We start from the raw sequence: 17,969 nt of genomic DNA on the forward strand, positions 1-17,969 counted from the left end.
GGAAAATGAAGCACACAGAGATTAAATGACTTGGCTAGGGTCGCACAGCTAATAAGTGTCTGAGGTCACATTTGAACTCAGGTCTTTCTGACTCCAAGCCTGGCACTCTGTGCACCTATAGTGTCACCTAGCTGCCATATCTATATCTATATATATATATATAGATATATTTATACACACAATGTATGCATACATTTATGCATCTAGATAGCACAGTGGATAGAGAGTAGAGCCTAGAGTCAAAAAGACTTGATTTTAAATCCATTCTCAGACAATAACTAGCTATGGAACCCTGGTCAAGTCAAATAACGTCTGTTTGCTTCAGTTTTCTCAACTGTAAAATGTAAATAATAACATCACCTACTTCATTGGGTTATTGTGAGGATCAAATGAGATAAATATTTTAATGTGCTTCACACAGTTCCTAGCACATAATAGGAGCTATATAAATATTTATTACCTTCCTCCTTCCATCCTTCTATCACTATCCTTATTAGACCTTAGAAGAATAGCACTTTATTCTGCACTTATAGCCATAGCCCTATCATTAACTGTTTCATTTTTATCTTTATGTGCCTAGAACCCAGCACCATGCCTGGAACATAGTAGGTGTCTAATAAGTGCTTACAGATTGATTGAATATGGACATTTGGGCTATTTGCACACTAACAAAAACTCTGGAGAATATAGCTACTGCTATCCCAGCACACTAGGTTTCTCAATGTCTATCCAAATGTCATTTGAACCTCCAATAGGATATGCTAGCATAAAACCTTTCTTATTTCCTCTCTGTATATCCTCACACAGAGAAACACACATGTGTATCTGTTGTACATACTTTTATATGAAAGCTAAAATAGTTGAAAAATCAAAACCAAAAAAATGTATAGCTATTTCTCACTCACCTAAAACTCCTGCACAATTTTGTGTTTCGTCAAAGGAGAGCTGGACATAATTATGCATTCCCTGAATCATCAGTCCAGATGCTTTAGACACAGCCCTTCAGTTGACTTCTTGTGCATCTATAACAACACACTATACCTCAGTAGTAATTCTCATTATTTGGAAAGCTTCTTGCCTCCAAGATGACCATTTATCTTCCATTATCCCCAGGAGTCAGGTGGCACAAATTAGTGGCCCATTTCCACAAAGAGAAAACCTGTAGCACCAAGGTCAGGTGGCCCCATATGAAGAGACAAGTAAGTCTTGTAGCCCTGAGCTTCGATGTCTGCAGAAAGGAAATAACAATCTGTGTATTGTACCTTGCACGGATGTAGGGAATGGCCAGAAAACACACTGTATTTTACTTAATTACATTTCCAAAGCCTAAGCACATTATTAGACACTTTCTATAGACAAATTCATCCTTGCCTGTCTTTGTACTTCAGATTTCAGAACTGAACCCTCGGCATGTCAGACGTTGACAAGAGGCCACATGTCTAATCAGTAGAATTCTGCCAAATAACATGGGATGAAAAATCTATTTCAGCAAAGCCAGTAATAGCCATATTGCCTCTTTTTCTCTTCATCAAAAGGCAGAAAGTCATTAAAATAAAACACAGATATTAGTGGTCCCAGCATTCTTAATGTTGTCACCTCTTTGACACAAATCTAATATTTGTGAAATAAGAAGCAGATGCAATCATCATTGAATTATCATATCTATAACTTTCCTTTCTTGGGGATTGTGAAAGCAAGAACTCGTCCAGATAAACATTATAGTTCAAGAACCACAAAATGTTATGGCCTCATAACAGTGAAGGCTAGCCAGCTAGGTCTTGCTAAGAAATAATCATCAAAATGACATAGGAGATTTAAAAGCAGCTGAGAATCTTTTTAAGATAGAGTTTTATCATTGCCTTTTTGTCTTTACAACAGTCATTTCCCTTAACCTCTGGCTACCCTCACTGACTGTTCTTTATGACAATAAAGATGTAAGCAAAGCAAACCAATAGAGTAAATGTGTCTGACACTGTATACCACATTGTACATCTGTATTCTCAACTTCTCTATTGAGTAGGTAAGCTCTCCTGAGCTCTTTACCAGTTTTCTAAGACTGAGATTGTACACTACAATGAAGTTAAGTGTTATTTACATTACTCTAGTCATTAGGTATGTTAATTCTCTTTGTTTTACTTCCTTCAACCTTGAATGTTTCATACAGGTCTTCCCATGTTTCTCTGAATTCCTCATTTTCATCATTTCTTATGCCATAATAATATGATATTACATTTACATATCACAATTTGTTCAATTCTTCCCCCATCAGTGTGGACCCATTTTGTTTCCAGTTTTTTCTACCACAAAAAGTGGACCACTGAGCATTTAAAGGGACAAGAAAGGCTGGTTACTAGAGGAAAGTGTATTTGACCTTCCTAAAACAGAAAACAATTCATCTTTTCTAGGTAAATATTGTACATTGAGTGCCACATAGCTATACGGCACAAACTTCATAGGGTAATAGGCTCCCAGACTAAAAAACATAAAGACTGATTTGCAAAGTCAGGTGGCAGTTAATAGATATCTTGGTAACCATAGGGAAAATAAATGTATTCTCAACTGGTGCTCAACAAACTGGTGCTTCTTCATTCACTAATGCTTATTGGCCCCTTATAAATAATCATGATCACATTTGTGGAAAGTGATAGTTCAGTAAATACTTTATTACTGATGTGATTGCTGTGAAGTCATAGGCCAAGCCAAAAGAACATAAAATTGTCCTGGCTATGATATCAATGAAAAGCTTCCATCTTTTGTATTTTAAAGTACTAAAGAAAGTTATCCTTTACAGTTTTCCAATGACCTATTATGTTTATAAATATCTAAACCCTGAGCACAGATTTTTTTTTTAACCAATCTGTTGAGTGGAGAAATATAATAATTATCATTGTACTAAACTAGTTGAACACGAATGACCGTTAAGATAAACCTTCATGATGCCCAATGATCCAAAACTACGATCATCAAGAAAAGTTAAAAAAAAACTTCTGTAACAAATTAGATTCCAAATTTGCAGGCAACCGGTGAGCGTGGAGCAACTCTAGAAGGTCTTGAGCTCCCCCTAGAGGTCATCTTAGTTATTACAAAATGTAATTTTCATCTGAAATTGTCAGGTAACGTTTAAAATTTTTTTCACATGTTCTCAGGATAACTATCGTTATTGGTAAATCATCAATTTCTTTACTAATTGGAATCTCCCAGTTTAAAGGATCTTTGAACAAAGAGAAAATAAATGGGAAAAATACATAACACTTTTGTTTGTTTCATAGTTATAGAATAACCTTAGCATTCAGGTTTAGAATCACATCTGCTAAAATGAGCATGCAGATGTTCCAGGTACAAAAGGATCATAGATTTAGAGCTTTAAGGGAACTTAAAGATCTTCTAGTGTAACTACCTGATTGACAAATGAGGAAACTGAAGCCCAGACAAGTGACAACAATGGCCACACACGAGGTTAAGTAATGAAGCCTGGATTTGAACACTTGCCCCTTTATGCCAAATGCATCTTATTTCCATTGTACCAATGCCTCCATTGGTTAAAATAAATAAATAAAATTAAATAAAATAAATATTAAGCAATGTCCTCTTTGGGAATGTTTAGAGGAGGGACATAATGTCAGTTTCATTAAGGTAATTCCAACTTGTATTTCAAACCAAAAATATATACTACTACTTCAGCTAAATTGGCCAGAAAATTGAGATGTTGTTTGCTTGTTTGTTTTTTCAAGTGTGATGTCTACTTGAATTATCTGGATAATTACCTCAATTCTCTACCTCACTATATATGGACACAACCATAAAGTTTTCATATTCCTAGTAAATTTCTTCTAAACTGGGGAAAAGGGCCATGCTTTATTCATCTATGTAGACTTCTCAGCACAGAGTAGACTATAGAAAAAAATGGATTCTAAATGAATGAATGAATGAAGTGAGGGGTAAATTTTACCCTTTACTAAAGAGAAGAGGCTAGGTACCTCACGATTTCCATCTTTGTTGCTTTTACCCTATAGAAATATGAAAGTGCATTATTGAAAGGTGAGATGCCCCATTAAACTACTAACTACCTATTGACTGCTTCTATTTCCAAGCCCAAGCCCTACCCTAGAAAACAATGGAAGTAAGATTTGGAGGGAAGGAAAGGATGGACTAGTGATTTAGGTGAAGGTTCCCAAAGAAACCCCAAATAGGACTCATTATCTTACACAAATGTTCACAACCTCAGAGGGCTCCTCAATTTCTCACTTTTATTTCACATATCTAGTCAGCTGCCAAATCTTATAGATTTACCTCCATATCTTATCTCCCATTGGTCCTATTTTTTCTACTCATTTGGCTACCACTCCAATTCAGGACCTCATCACCTCTCATTTGGGCTATTGCAATAACTTCTTAACTTGTCTCTCTGCACCCAGTCTCTTTCCTTTATCCAATCCTTCCTCCACACAAATGCCTCAGTGATATTAATAAAGCACAAATATGACCTTTCACTTCCCTACTCAATAAACTACAGTTGCTCCCCTATTACCACGATGATCAACTACAGACTCCTCCGTTCAGCATCTATACCTCTTCACCATCTGGTTCCAACCTACCTTTCCAATTTGATTGCATCATTTTATGTTTTCTACACATTATATGAGCAACTAGGTGGTACAGTGAATAGAATGCCAGATATGGAGTCAGGAAAACCTGAGTTCAAATCCAGCCTCAGACACTTACTAGCTGTGTGACCCTGGGCAAGTCACTTAACACTGTTTGCCTCAGTTGCTCATCTGTAAAATGAACTGGAGAAGGAAATGGGATACCACTCCAGTATTTTTGCCAAGAAAACTTCAAATGGGGTCACAAAGAGTAAGACATGACTGAAAATGACTGAACAACAACAATAACTCATTATGTCATCTAACTAAACTGATCTTCTTGCTGTTCCTTAAATACAAAAGAAATCCCTTCTCCATGCTGTGGTATCAACTGTCCTCCATGCCTTAAATATATTCTGTCTTCACCTCTGCCTCTTACGATGCCTAGTTTTCTTCAAAGCTCAGCTCAAATACTATCTGAAATCTTTTCCTTCATTCTCTTAGCTACTACTGCCTACCTACCCCCACAAAGATCACCTTATTTTTATTTTATTTATGCTTGTCTGTATCTGTGTATATGTATCCTCTCAGTAGAATGTAATTTTCTTAAAGCCAGGGATTGTTTCAGACTCGTCATTGTATCACCAGTGTCCAAAATATTGCCTGGCAGGTAGTAGGCACTTTTAAAATACCTCTTGATTGGTTGGTTAATTGATTGAAATGGGCTTGAGGCTAGGAATAGTAATAGGGACAGGAATCCTGGATCATAAAATGATAAATTTAGAGCTGGAAAGAATCTTAGAGACCATCACATCTAACTCTCTCTTTTTATAGATGAGGAAACAGGAACAGAAAGGTAAAGTGATTCTCATATACTCAACGAGTATGTGTGGAGAGGGAAGTATTCGAATTCATTTATTTTTCTGATTTTACACCCAGAACTCCTTCCATTGACTGCACCAGCCAGCTGCTGCCATCAGTCCCAACCAGCTCAATTCCCTACCTATATTTTAGTTACCTTCAGATAACAAATTGTGTTCTACAAACTTGTCCCTTTACATGATTTTGCATCTTCTTTTTGTTTTCTTGGTCCCCACCCACCACCCCCTTGGGTTTCTAGTTAAATTCCTTTTGGAAAAATTCCAACCTTTCCCTGTGAAATCAGGATTCATCCACATGCAGGCCATGATAACTAAGGGAATCAGCCCTCCTCTAGAGACACCAGCTATACTCCCTTAGTTAGTGATGAGAACTATAGTTCCAGCCTGAGGTGTAGGGAAGAATTAGTGGTTCTGGGATGGAGAGAAGTGAAAACTCAGGAATCTGTAAAATACGGTCCATCATTTTGTTTAATAAATCAACTTCACCAGCAGGATGAAGGTGGGAGAGAGGGAATTCATTCAATAAGTACAGGGTATCTTAAAGGTTTCGGTGACATTTTAAGCTTTAATATATCAAAACTGCGCTGAGACTTTTGGAACACCCCGAATAACACCTACTATGCATCAGGCACTGTGCTAGGCACTGATGATACAAGTACAAAGAAAGAAACAATTCCTACTTGCAGTGAGTTTACAATCTAATAGAAGAGGCAACAAACATGCATAAAAATATATACGGCATAAACATAAAGTTAATAAATACAAATACATACAAAGTATTTAAATACAAAATAGTCTGGGAGGAAGGGCACTGGCTATTGAGTGGGATCAGGAAAGGCTTCATGTGGAAGGAAAGAGAAAAGGAAGGAAGAAAGGGATGAAAGGAGAAAGAGAGGGAAGGAGAAAAGAAGGGAGGGAAATAAAATGAAATAGATGGAAAAAAGAAAGGAAAAAAAGAAGGGAAGGAGAAAGAAAAGGGAAAAAAGAAGGGAGGGAGGAAGAAAAGAAGTAAAAAAGCATTAAGCACCTACTATGTGCCAGATACTATGCTAAGAGCTTTACACATATCTCATTTGATCCTCACTTTTGCAGTTGAGGAAACTGAGGCCAAGGTTAAGTGGCTTGCCCAAGGTCACACAGCTAGTAAGTGTCTGAGGCTGGATTTGAACTCAGATCTTCCTGAGTCCAGGCCCAGTCCTCTATCCACTGTGCCATTTAACATGCCTAAAAGATGATGCTTGAGCTGTACCTAAAAGGACAAAGGGACTCTTCCAGGTAGAGGTGATCAGGGAGTTCATTCAAGCATGGGAAAAAACCAAGGCCAAGAGATAGGGAATGGAGTATCCTATATGGGGAACCCAGAGAAGGCCAATGTAGCCTGATGATAGAGTGCCCAAGAGGGTGTGTGATGTCCTTTGAAGTTGGAGAGATAGGTCAAGGTTGGATTGTGTTGTGCTTTAAGGGTTAAAAAGAGGAGTTAATATGTTATCCGACCTAGAGGCAATGGGAAGCCCCTGGATTTGACTGAGTGGGGAGTCAGAGCTGTACTTAAGGAAAATTACTTTGTCAGTAATTTGTGGGATGGATTGGAGTGGTGAAAGAGGCAGGGGGATCAACTAGGGGGCTTTCGCAATAATCTAGATTAAATTTGTATTTATTAACTTTATGTTTGTGCCGTATGCCTGAACTAAGATTGGAGCTGAGAGAGTGAAGAGATTGAGTGGGATTCCAGAGATGTTGTTCAGGGAGTGGCTCAACAGGTAAGACATAGGTGAAGGTTTTAGTGAGTCAACAGTACGATGTTGCGGCAAAAATAGCTAATGCTATCTTAGATTGCATTAAAAGTGCCCAAAACTAGGGAGGTGATTTGTCCTGGTCAGATCACATCTGGAATATTTCATGCAGTTCTGGGCATTGCATTTTAGTGATAACAATAATTCATATAGATTTAATCCATCAACAAACAATTGTTAAGTACCTACTATGTGCCAGGCACTGTGCTACATGCTGGGATACAGAAAGAGGCAAAAGACGCCTCCTGCCCTCAAGGAGCTTGCAATCTAATGGGCAAGAAATAGAGAAAGGACTATAGAGGTCATCAATTCATACTCCCCTTCCCATTTTTTTTTTTACCAGAGGAAGAATCTGATGTCTTAGAAATGCAAAATATCTTATTTGAGGTCACAAAGATAAAGAACAGCAGAACTGGCATTTGAACCCAGACCCTATAAATCTACATCCAATATTCTTTAACTGTATTCCACTACTCTAAAGCCCTTTTGTAAACACGTTATTTTCTTCACAACAGCCCTGACACAAGCAGGATTTGTATCATTACCTCTATTTTACAGATAATAAAAATGAGCCTCAGGAGGAGGGCCTCAGTGGTGACACAAAGTCAGGATTTGAACCTTGGCCTCTATGACTGCACCATTTTTACCTCACCAAATGTATATCCAGGGTGAAAAGGGAATTAGAAACCTTGTCATATAGGCATTGGCTCAGTGATATTTTAGCCTCTTAAAGAGAAGCCTTACATGAACATAATAGTTATCTTGAAGTATTTTAAGGGGTGTCTTATGTTGGAGGGATTAGACTCCATCTATTTGGCCCTGGAAGGCAACCAGAAGCAATGTGTAGGAGCTGCAGAGAAATCAATTTCAGCCGAATAGAAACAAGACCTTCTTAATCATTTGAGTTCTTCAAAATTGAATTGGGCTGCCTCAGCAGGTAGTGGGTACCTCTTCACTGGAAATGGATTGGCCTTTACAGAGGGGATTCAGCCTTTCCTAGGTTGGACTAGATCAGAAGTGGGGAACCTGCGGCCTTGAGGCCACATGTGGCTTTCTAGGTCCTTGGGTGCGGCCCTTTAAAGGGGATTTGTCCTGTAAAACTTGGACTCAGTCAAAGGGCCGTACCCAAGGACCTAGAAAGCCACATGTGGCCTCAAGGCCGCAGGTTCCCCACCCATGGACTAGATGATTTCGGAGAACTTTCCAATTCTAAGATTCTGTGAGAGTTGCTATCGACTAAATGTACTGATATCTCCTACCTAGGGCTTTCCCTCACCTAGGTTCATAATGGTCTGTCTAAATTTGTGCGTGATGGCTTTATAAGAGCATAGATTTCAATTTGTAAAAAACCGATTTAACAAAAGAAATTAAGCATATTTAGGATGCCATCCTAACCTTTTGGGGTTAATATCAGATAGAACAACCACCATCTCCCATAAGATATTCTTTGGTGCCTTTGTAAAAGAATTAACATGTTTTGGGCTTTACAGGATTTTCTAGTCTTATTTATTCCACAAAGTATCTAGTGTTTACCCTAGCAATTAGGGGAATAGAGAGAGCAGACAGCAATGTGGTCTATGAGGGTCATTTAAGAGTTTGACTGGAAATACTAAAAGGATTGGGAGGAGATGTCTAGGCTGAACTCCCCTGCCTCCTGATGCACTGATGCCAAGTTGGGAAGTATCTAAGAATTCTGCAACTGGATAAATTAATATCAGCTTTTAGTTTTATTGATAAAACCATGGCCCCAGATGCTCCTATCCTATGTAAGGGTTAAGAGGAATGAAAAGATGCTAATTGCTATGTTCTATTTGATAAAGAAAAACATAACTATTTGAATGAGGATTTAAAAAAATTTTAATTACAGAATGTAAACAATTCGAACATTAGGATTATTTCTTTTTTATCTTTTCATTCCCTACCACAGTGCTTGGCACATAGTAGGAAATTTATAAATAAGTGTTGACTGATTGATTGAAAACACCAATTGTCAAAAATGTATGTTTAGGTACCTGAAAATGACTCATTTCCATAACATTATTAGAAATGTAATTCAACATGCATTTAATAAGTACCTACTATATACAAGGCATCTTATTAGGCACTGGGGATAAAAACAAAACAAAACATTATTTTCCTTCAAAAAGTTTACATCCTACTGGGAAGGAGCAATATGACCTATAATAATAATGATGATGATGATAACAATTAACATTTATATAGTGACCCAAGGTTTGCAAAGCAATTTACATATTTTGTTTCATTTGTTCCTCACTATAATTCTGTGAAATTGGTGCTATTGTTTTTTCATTTTTATTGATGAGGAAGTTGGAGTTAAAGAAGATTAGGTGATTTGCTGGGGTCACACACCAAATAAGTATACAAAGAGTGATTTGAACCCAGATCCTAATACACAAATAAGTTTCTACAAAGTAATTTCAAGAGGGGGAGAACAGAAATGGAGGCGGGGGAGGAGGGGAGGAGAGAAAAAGACTCATGTGGAAGGTGCCACAGATGTACTTTATAGAAAGCTGGGATGGTAAGAGGAGATTGCATCCCAAACAGGGGGGAATCACCTGTACAAAGGTGTGGAAGTAGGAGATGTAACCATGTATGGGAAGCAGCTAGCAGGCCAGTTTGACCAGGGAGTTCCATTAGGCTATCTAAAAACTTTTTGAGCCCAAATTTAGACCAGTCAGGGGCTGAGAAGGCGTGGATAAAGAGCAATCTTTATTTCCAGCTACAGAATGACAGTGTTTCAGATAGCAAATGGCAGCACTAATAACTTAGATTCTTCTGCATTTGTGCTGGTTCAAACCATCACAATCTATTGACTTCAAATCTGTTTTCTTCTTACTTTTTGAACTGCCAAGAAGTCCCAAGAGTCTCAAAGGAAGTTTTGAGAGCTTCTGCATACTTACTGTTGCTAAGGAAACAACAGTTTTAATATCTGTGTGTTTGGGCTTTCAGACACTGTTTGAAGTCATTCGTTTGTAAAGGAAAACCTTTGGTAAATAGGTTGTTTAGGTGTGTGTAAATTTGAAGCTAGCTTTCTTAGGAGTTATTCCCCTACAACCTTTGAATAATAGTGTGTTTCTGAGTCTCTATTCTTTCTTAGCATTCACATGAGAATTTAGTACCCTATCTTAAATTGAGTTGGTATTCTTTTGATCCAAACAAGCATAATTATCTCAGCACCTCAAATATTAGGGCCAATGGTTCTTAGTTAAGCAAAATATAAATGAGCCTGGAGATAAAGACCAAGACCATTGACTCTAAAAGCACTTGAAGACTATTAAAATCTCTAATAATTGCTAGCCACAAAAAGACTTTTAACTGAAGTGTTCCTTCCCTGTCTATGCCCCTGCCACCACTGTAATATAGGCCTTAATTACCACTCTCCGGGACTGCTGCCATAGCTTCCTAAAAGGCCTTCCTACTGCTCTCTTTTCTAATCAGGTCCTCAAACTGCTGCCAGATGAGCCTTCCTTAAATCCATCTCTGATCATGTCACAATGGTACTTAAAACACTGCTGAATAATATTCAAACTCATTTGCCTGGCATTCAAGGCTCTTTGCCATCTGCTACCATCTTACCTTTTCAGCTCTACCTTACATGACTTTCCACCTTATTCTCTATACTTTAATCAAACACAGATCTTAGTACTTTGTGTGTACCACCCTTAAACATGTATTACTGTGCATTAGTCATGAGCAACAATGTAGTATAATGGAGAGAGGACTGGCTGGAGTCATGAAGACCTGATTTTGAGTCCTTCCTCTGATACACATTAGCTATGCGATCAGCAGCAGGTCAGTTAATCTCTCAGAGTCCCAAGCAAATCTCTAGGACTACTGGGCTTTGAGTTAGAGGATGTTGTTTTGAATCCTAACACTACCTCTTACTACTTGTATGAACATGAGCAAGTTATTTAACTTTTCAAAGCCTTGATTTTCTCATCTGTAAAATTGGGAGGTTGGATTAAACCTCTTCCATGACTTCTAGCTCTAAATCGATCATGCTATGATCCTAAGTTACAGAAAAGTCACTCATCTCTATGCATGGGACGAATGTCCACAGTGGATATTCCCTCATACCAATAAAATGACAGGCCTGGACCAAAGTTTTTATGTGACAAACCTCCCCTACTGGATTGTAAGCTCCATGAGAGTAAGAACTGTGTTTTATTTAACCTTTGTATTTCGCCCAGTGCCTTGCACAACGCTCTTCACATAATAGATGTTAAGTGTGGAGTTGAGTTCTGTGTTCAGGAGTGACAAAGAGGTGTGAGTTCATTGTCCACTCACTCCCATCCTTATATTAGCCCCAGCTGTAGACCACCATTGCCTCTTAAGTCTCAGCATTGCCTGCTCTATCCCCTAAGGTTTGAACTCTTCTCTCTCTCCCAAAACAATCTGAATTTATAGCTCACTGCCTTACTTACATAGCAAGCCTAGAATTAGTCTTTAAGCTACCAGCAGCTATTTGAGTTGACATAATACACGGAACCCAATTGTGTCTCTCACTTTCGAATATTGTCAGGAGAGAGAGCCATTGTGGTCAAGTTAACTTTACTTAGCATGCAATTCTGGATGAAGATTTCCACCAGCATCACCACCCTGGCAAAGGCATCATGTGATGCAGCAACAAGGATTCATTTAACAGGATAGAATCAGAAGTTACGAGATAGGCAGCAAACAGAAAGTGAGGTCAAGGACTCAGGTCAAGAAGGTGGGACTTTGAGGAAGGGAGCCATGAAGAAACAACATTATAGATTAGAACAAAGTAAGGTTGATAGGCAAACTACCAGCAAAAGAGGGGAGGGAGAAATACCTGTGAGTCTCTGTCTTTGCATGTGAAATAGCCTCTTCCAGAAAAATGGAGGGCATAGGGGGATGGGGAGTGATAGGAGGACATGTCTATTTGACTGTGCTGTTCAGCTTTATTTCACTTAAATATTCTTTTATTAAGAGACTTGGAAAGTTCAGTGAATTTTTATAAACCAATCAATTAGCAAGCATTTATTTAGCTCCTTTGAGCTAGGCCCTGTGGTAGGCACAAGGGATACAAATACAATAAATGAACTCCTATTCATAGGATTCCTCTCTCCTCCTTTCTACTCCTTAGAATCATTACCAACAACACTGTCTGTCACTAGTTGTCCATTGGATATCTGCCTACCATGTAACCATGTTCCTGAAAAAAAGTTCTTCTCTCATTCTGCATTTCAGAAACATCCAAGGAAGGGGAGTTCAACTCAATTCCCCTTCATCTAATCACCTCTCCCTTGGCTTCATCCAAACCAAGAGACCTAAATCCTCCATAGAAGGCTTGTGTCACAGGTCCTGCTTAAGTAGATCTAACTTCTTTTTTTCAAATTCTATTTATTTTATTCTGAACTTAAGAAATAAAAAAACATTTCCATTACATAGTAGAATATGGGGGAAAAGATGATTGCACATCTATTATGTACAACTCACTATTACTCTTAAATATATAATAAAGTTATCATGTAACTTTCTTTTTTTTTTCCTTTTTTCTTCCCTCACCTGCCCCCATGGCTGCCATTAGATACAAATGTGTGTGTGTGTGTGTATGTAAAAGCATTCTATACATACTTCTATTTAGCTATTTTTGCCCATATATTTCTATTATGATATACATTAATCTACTTCTTCAAAATTCCTTATTAGCAATATGTTGCAGCTGTCTCAGATCCACCAGGCACCTATCCACACTGCTTTTGGGTGAGCCTCAATTTCAATTCTTCAGAGACAACAGTGTTCCATGACTCACAGCCAAGGTTGTGCTGGAGCCAACTAAACCACTAGCTGATAGCTAAATATTCAGGATGAGCACTTATACCTCAAAAATTGCCAAATGGGACAAATTGGGGCTTGATCTATTGTTTTATTGATTGACTAAACTCAAGAAAGTGATGAAGAAAATATTAATAAGGGGAAAAAATGTAACATGTTATACATATGTTTTATTTACTTATTTTTAGACAACAAGTTAAACATATACCAGCGTACATACTTCTGCTCACAGCAGATGGCAAGTCTTTTAATCCACCCAACAGAAAATACAAAAACAACCAAAAGGACTCATAGTAGCACATAAACTATTGATAGGATTTTCCCTGCCTTCTCCAGTGAGTCACCATCTTTCCCCAGGGTCTGTTCAATTCACCAAATTCACCTTCCCAAAGAAGGGTAACAAACTTAAGGTTACTCCAGGGGCAACACTCGTTATTCTGGTGGGTTCTTATTTCAACCCAGAGATCCATATAGACATCCGACTTTATAATATTACACTGAGGGTTTGAACATCCTTATCTCATGAAGGAAAACAAACTACAAAGACAATCAGACCTGCACTAACCAAATAATCCTTCACTTCCCCCTATTGTGGCTTCATCCTCTTGCCTCTCCTTTATCTATTGTTAGGATGAGGACAGGGGAAGGGCATTGTGTGGGGGCAGGGAAGGAAGGAGGGAGGAAAGGGAGAGAGAGATTGGTTTTCCAAAAGACTGGTGCTGCTCAATATCTCCCCTGTCTCTCCAGTGCCTTTGAATTCAGCATTGCTAAAGAAAGGCAAGTCTAAAACAAGTACTTTCTAGGAATTCCTCTTTTCTCTCTAGAAGGTTGGATTTCAGAAATCTTGAACCTATTATCTAGAAGGGTAGCCTGAGATTAGCCCTACCCAGAAACTCCCTACTTTTTCCTAACAGACTGAGATTGAGAAACTCACTTCTTGATTCATCTATCCTGGGACCACATGCAACTACCTCATGTCTCTCTCACTACATCTCCAGGGTTGGGTCCAGGTCCTCAGTGTCCAAGAATTTAGTGTCCAGCAACTAGTCTGTCAGTCCACATGGATAAGAATATGCAAAAACCCCATGTGCCTCTGCCCCAAAGCAGCCATTATTGAAGGGAAGAGAGTAGGGGGAGAAAGCTCCTCACCCTGCTCAGATCTATTCCTAACCCTGCCTCTCTCTCAGGCTCCCTGGGGGATGAGGGGAGGAAGGGTGAAGGGGGGGAGTAAAGAGAGGCCAACTCTGCAACTAACCCTCTTTTGGAGTATAGTCCATCCTTCTGTATCAAACTAAGCCGGTAAATGTATTCCCAGATGATCCAGACCAAGTTGCAAATGAGTCAAATGGGAATTTCCAAAACCTTTGTGGATAGATGAAATCAGACTTACTACACTATAATTCATCAAGTTGATTAACAAATTCCCCTAGTTAACCTCCAATGTTTAAATGTTTATATTACATTTTAAATATACTCATCATTGTTTTAATGAGTTACTATCATATCTGCTGTACATCATAGGTATTTGGTGTTTATTGAATTGGACTATGTTCACCATATACTTACATCATCAATGGGAGAATAAGAAGGGAAAGAGCTATCCACACTTAAACCTAAGAAAGAAGATTGATTGATGGGCCTCCTGAGTTGAAGACCTAAGAGCAATCCTTTTTAAAAAAATCTTAATGTAACTATTTCCTTATTGAATGATACCTAAATGATTAGGATATGAAAGTGTCTAAGGAATTCATAGTTCATAAAATTTTCATCCATATCTTAAGATATATTAAAACTGGATCTAAACAGAAATTAACCTTCTCTTCCCTCCTCCTAGAACAAAGAAGCTAGTAATTCAGTATTAATGTCTTGATTCTGAAATAGAAATTAAAAAAAAAAAAACCTGGTCATTTGTTTTATTTCATCCTTTCTCTTTTTCTCTCCTTTCCATGATTTAAAGCCAAAGGCAGGAAGGCAAAGGAGAGACAGTCTGAAATCTAATCCCTGGCACCCCACAGTTATCAGGAATCAAATCTCTCCAACCAAAGGGTCTCCATTAATAGTCAGCATCTTGAGTGTAGCTTCTTTACCAGTTGCCACCTGGGAATAGTTCCAGTTTCAAGAGTTTTTTTCTCAACGCATGGCTTTAAGAAACCTGGAATTTATTCTAGATGATAATTTTGTGTTTCTTGTTTCAGATGGTTACACCACTGATGACATTGAATTTTACTGGAATGGAGGAGAAAGTGCAGTATCAGGGGTTAACAATATTGAACTGCCTCAGTTTTCAATTGTGGATTACAAGATGGTGTCAAAGAAGGTGGAATTCACAACAGGTAAGAACATCACTACCAAACAAATGCAAAAACAGTGGAAGAGGAGAGGAGTCATGAGAAGGGAGAACATGACCCAAGACTGTTCATAATCTGATTCTCTTTCTTTTAAACCCAGGGGCATATCCACGGTTGTCACTGAGTTTTCGGCTTAAAAGAAACATTGGTTACTTCATTTTGCAAACTTACATGCCTTCAACGCTGATTACAATTCTGTCCTGGGTATCTTTTTGGATCAACTACGATGCATCTGCAGCCAGAGTTGCACTAGGTAATGTGTTTTCAAACTAGCAAAATGCTAATGTGTTCTGAGTTCAAACCAACCAACCTATTGCAGCAAGTATAAGCACCCAATTTTCTTACTGTAAAGACTTTCCAAATAATTAAAATTGCACAGCTAATCATGAAAACATACTAGATAGTACACTGACTAGACCACAGTCAAATGCTTCTAAGTCAAAATAATTTTCTGAAATATCACACACAAATTAGCTTTTTGAAGACTTTAAACAATTATTTATATACAGATTCTGAGAGAATGTCTATTTTTTTAAACATGCTGTCTCATTTTTATTCCTACTTGCCATATTGGAGAGCATTTACCTGGCTTCGTTCTCAAAATAATCTGAGGGGAAAAAACTCTTACCAATTCAGAATTAGAAAATAATATTTCAAGACACCCATTTTGGTAGTTTGAAAAATAATCTTCTGGAACTTTAACCAGAGTAAATTCTACTGACTCCCATTTCCTTTAAGTGGAGCTCATTATGCCAGGATAAGACAAGGGCTATTCATCAAATACATTAATGATCTGTGATTAGAAATGAGTAGAAAATGGTTTCCTTCTTGGGGAACAAAATCAGGCATTAATCATAGTATAGCTGAGTAGTTACTGGGTCACAGGGCAAAGAAGCCATACTTCAAAGTTTAAATGATTACTTGGGAAGTAAGAAAAGAAGATATCTTCTTTTCTTACTTCCCAAGGAAGTAAGTGGTGTAAGTAAGTAAATCAGTGGTGGGTTTGGCCTACTTTGGCATCCATGGGTCTTCTTGGCTATTTTATATTGGGCTCAACTTAACTTATCACACTTAGTAATTCATCTACATGTACCAATAGAGTACCAATTCTTTGAATAGGCTAGAATATAAAATTTCCTTTGAAGCTACTGGATAATATTAGACAACAAGAGCATCCTTTCATATTTAGACTATGTGTCATCTCTACAGCTTGTTGGCTGAGTACATCAAGCTTATAAGGTCAAGTAGTAGCAGCACCTTATACAAGCATTGAACACATCAGGAGTAAGGAACGTATGCAAATAATTTTCCATATCATGCGTATATATACTTATATTTTAAATGTGTATGTATGCGTATGTGTATATGTTATAGTTACAGACCCATTACTGGCTAATGTACACAACAGGAAAAAAAAAGTTAGTAGAGACATAAATTATAATTTTGTCTACATTTCTGTTATCCAGGCTAATTAGTTTAAGTGGAGTTTCATGATTAGAGGTCTCAGTAGCAAGAAGCACAAACTGAGACTGACTTTCTGGAATCAGATACAAAATTTTTGAAATTTAAATAACTTGTGGTAACGTAAAACCCTTTTGCATTTGCTTCTGCTCTCTGTAGCCACAAATAAGTTAGAGCTTCATACTTAAACAAATGAAAAATTAGCCTTAGGAATAGATGTGAAAACAGAAATACAATACATTTTTAATAAAAATTATTCTTTCTAGGAGCAGCTAGGTGATGCAGCAGATAGAGCTCTGACCTGAGTTCAAATCTGGCCTCAGACACATTGACAATTACTAGCTGTGTGACTCTGGGCAAGTCACCTAACCCCAATCGCCTCACCAAAAAGCAAAAAAAAAAAATAGTCTTTCTTCTTATGAACATTATCCTTTGTTTGCTCTTTAGCCATGACATATATGTACACACGTATTGTGAGGAGTTATTCTCTTCAAAGAAACAAGCACACTAAGTTGGAAAATACTTCATATGCACTTCTCAGTCCATCATATTCAAAACCATTTCTCATCTGTATCATTTTACTTTTTTTTTTACTTTTTTCTGCTCTAATAAGTTTGTGTTGACCAAATCATAGTTATCTTCTTGCCTCTAGGAAAGAGAAGGCCAGAACAATCTTTTTCTTTCCTAATTCACATTACTGTCTTCTTGCATTCTTTTAAAACCAACCTTCCTCTGTATTTAAGTTTTCTGGCCTCCTGCTCTTACTTGTGACATCCTCCATGAAGTTTTTCATCTTTCTCATTTTTCTGCCTCCATTCGTTTTATATATATCTTTAATTTCTTTTCTCTTACATATAACCTTTGTGATATCTTGTGCCCCGCTATCACAGCCTAATCAGTCTAGAGTTCCAATTCCTTCTCCACTGTGACTTCTTGATTCTTCTGATCAATACAGAATATCAATCTGCACCCACATGAACCATGTATGATTTAGAGTAGGACCATATTTAAAAGATAAGTTAAATAGGCCTTGTTCCTGACCTGTAAGAGGTTTACAGTCCTAAGATACCTCACCTCAAACTC

The 17,969-nt window shown here is 37.8% G+C and overlaps 1 protein-coding gene across 1 annotated transcript in view; it reads left to right on the forward strand.

The window, feature by feature from the left end:
* Positions 1-17,969, forward strand: part of GABRB1 (gamma-aminobutyric acid type A receptor beta1 subunit) — a 433,636-nt gene that overhangs the window by 399,688 nt on the left and 15,979 nt on the right. The window contains exons 6-7 of the mRNA XM_027836576.1: positions 15,273-15,410; positions 15,526-15,678. Of these exons, the coding sequence (XP_027692377.1) occupies positions 15,273-15,410; positions 15,526-15,678 (291 nt within the window). The remainder of the gene's footprint in view (positions 1-15,272; positions 15,411-15,525; positions 15,679-17,969) is intronic.

This window comes from Vombatus ursinus, unplaced genomic scaffold (assembly GCF_900497805.2).
Source record: "Vombatus ursinus unplaced genomic scaffold, bare-nosed wombat genome assembly UNPS02014818.1, whole genome shotgun sequence".
Lineage (NCBI taxonomy): Eukaryota > Metazoa > Chordata > Mammalia > Diprotodontia > Vombatidae > Vombatus > Vombatus ursinus.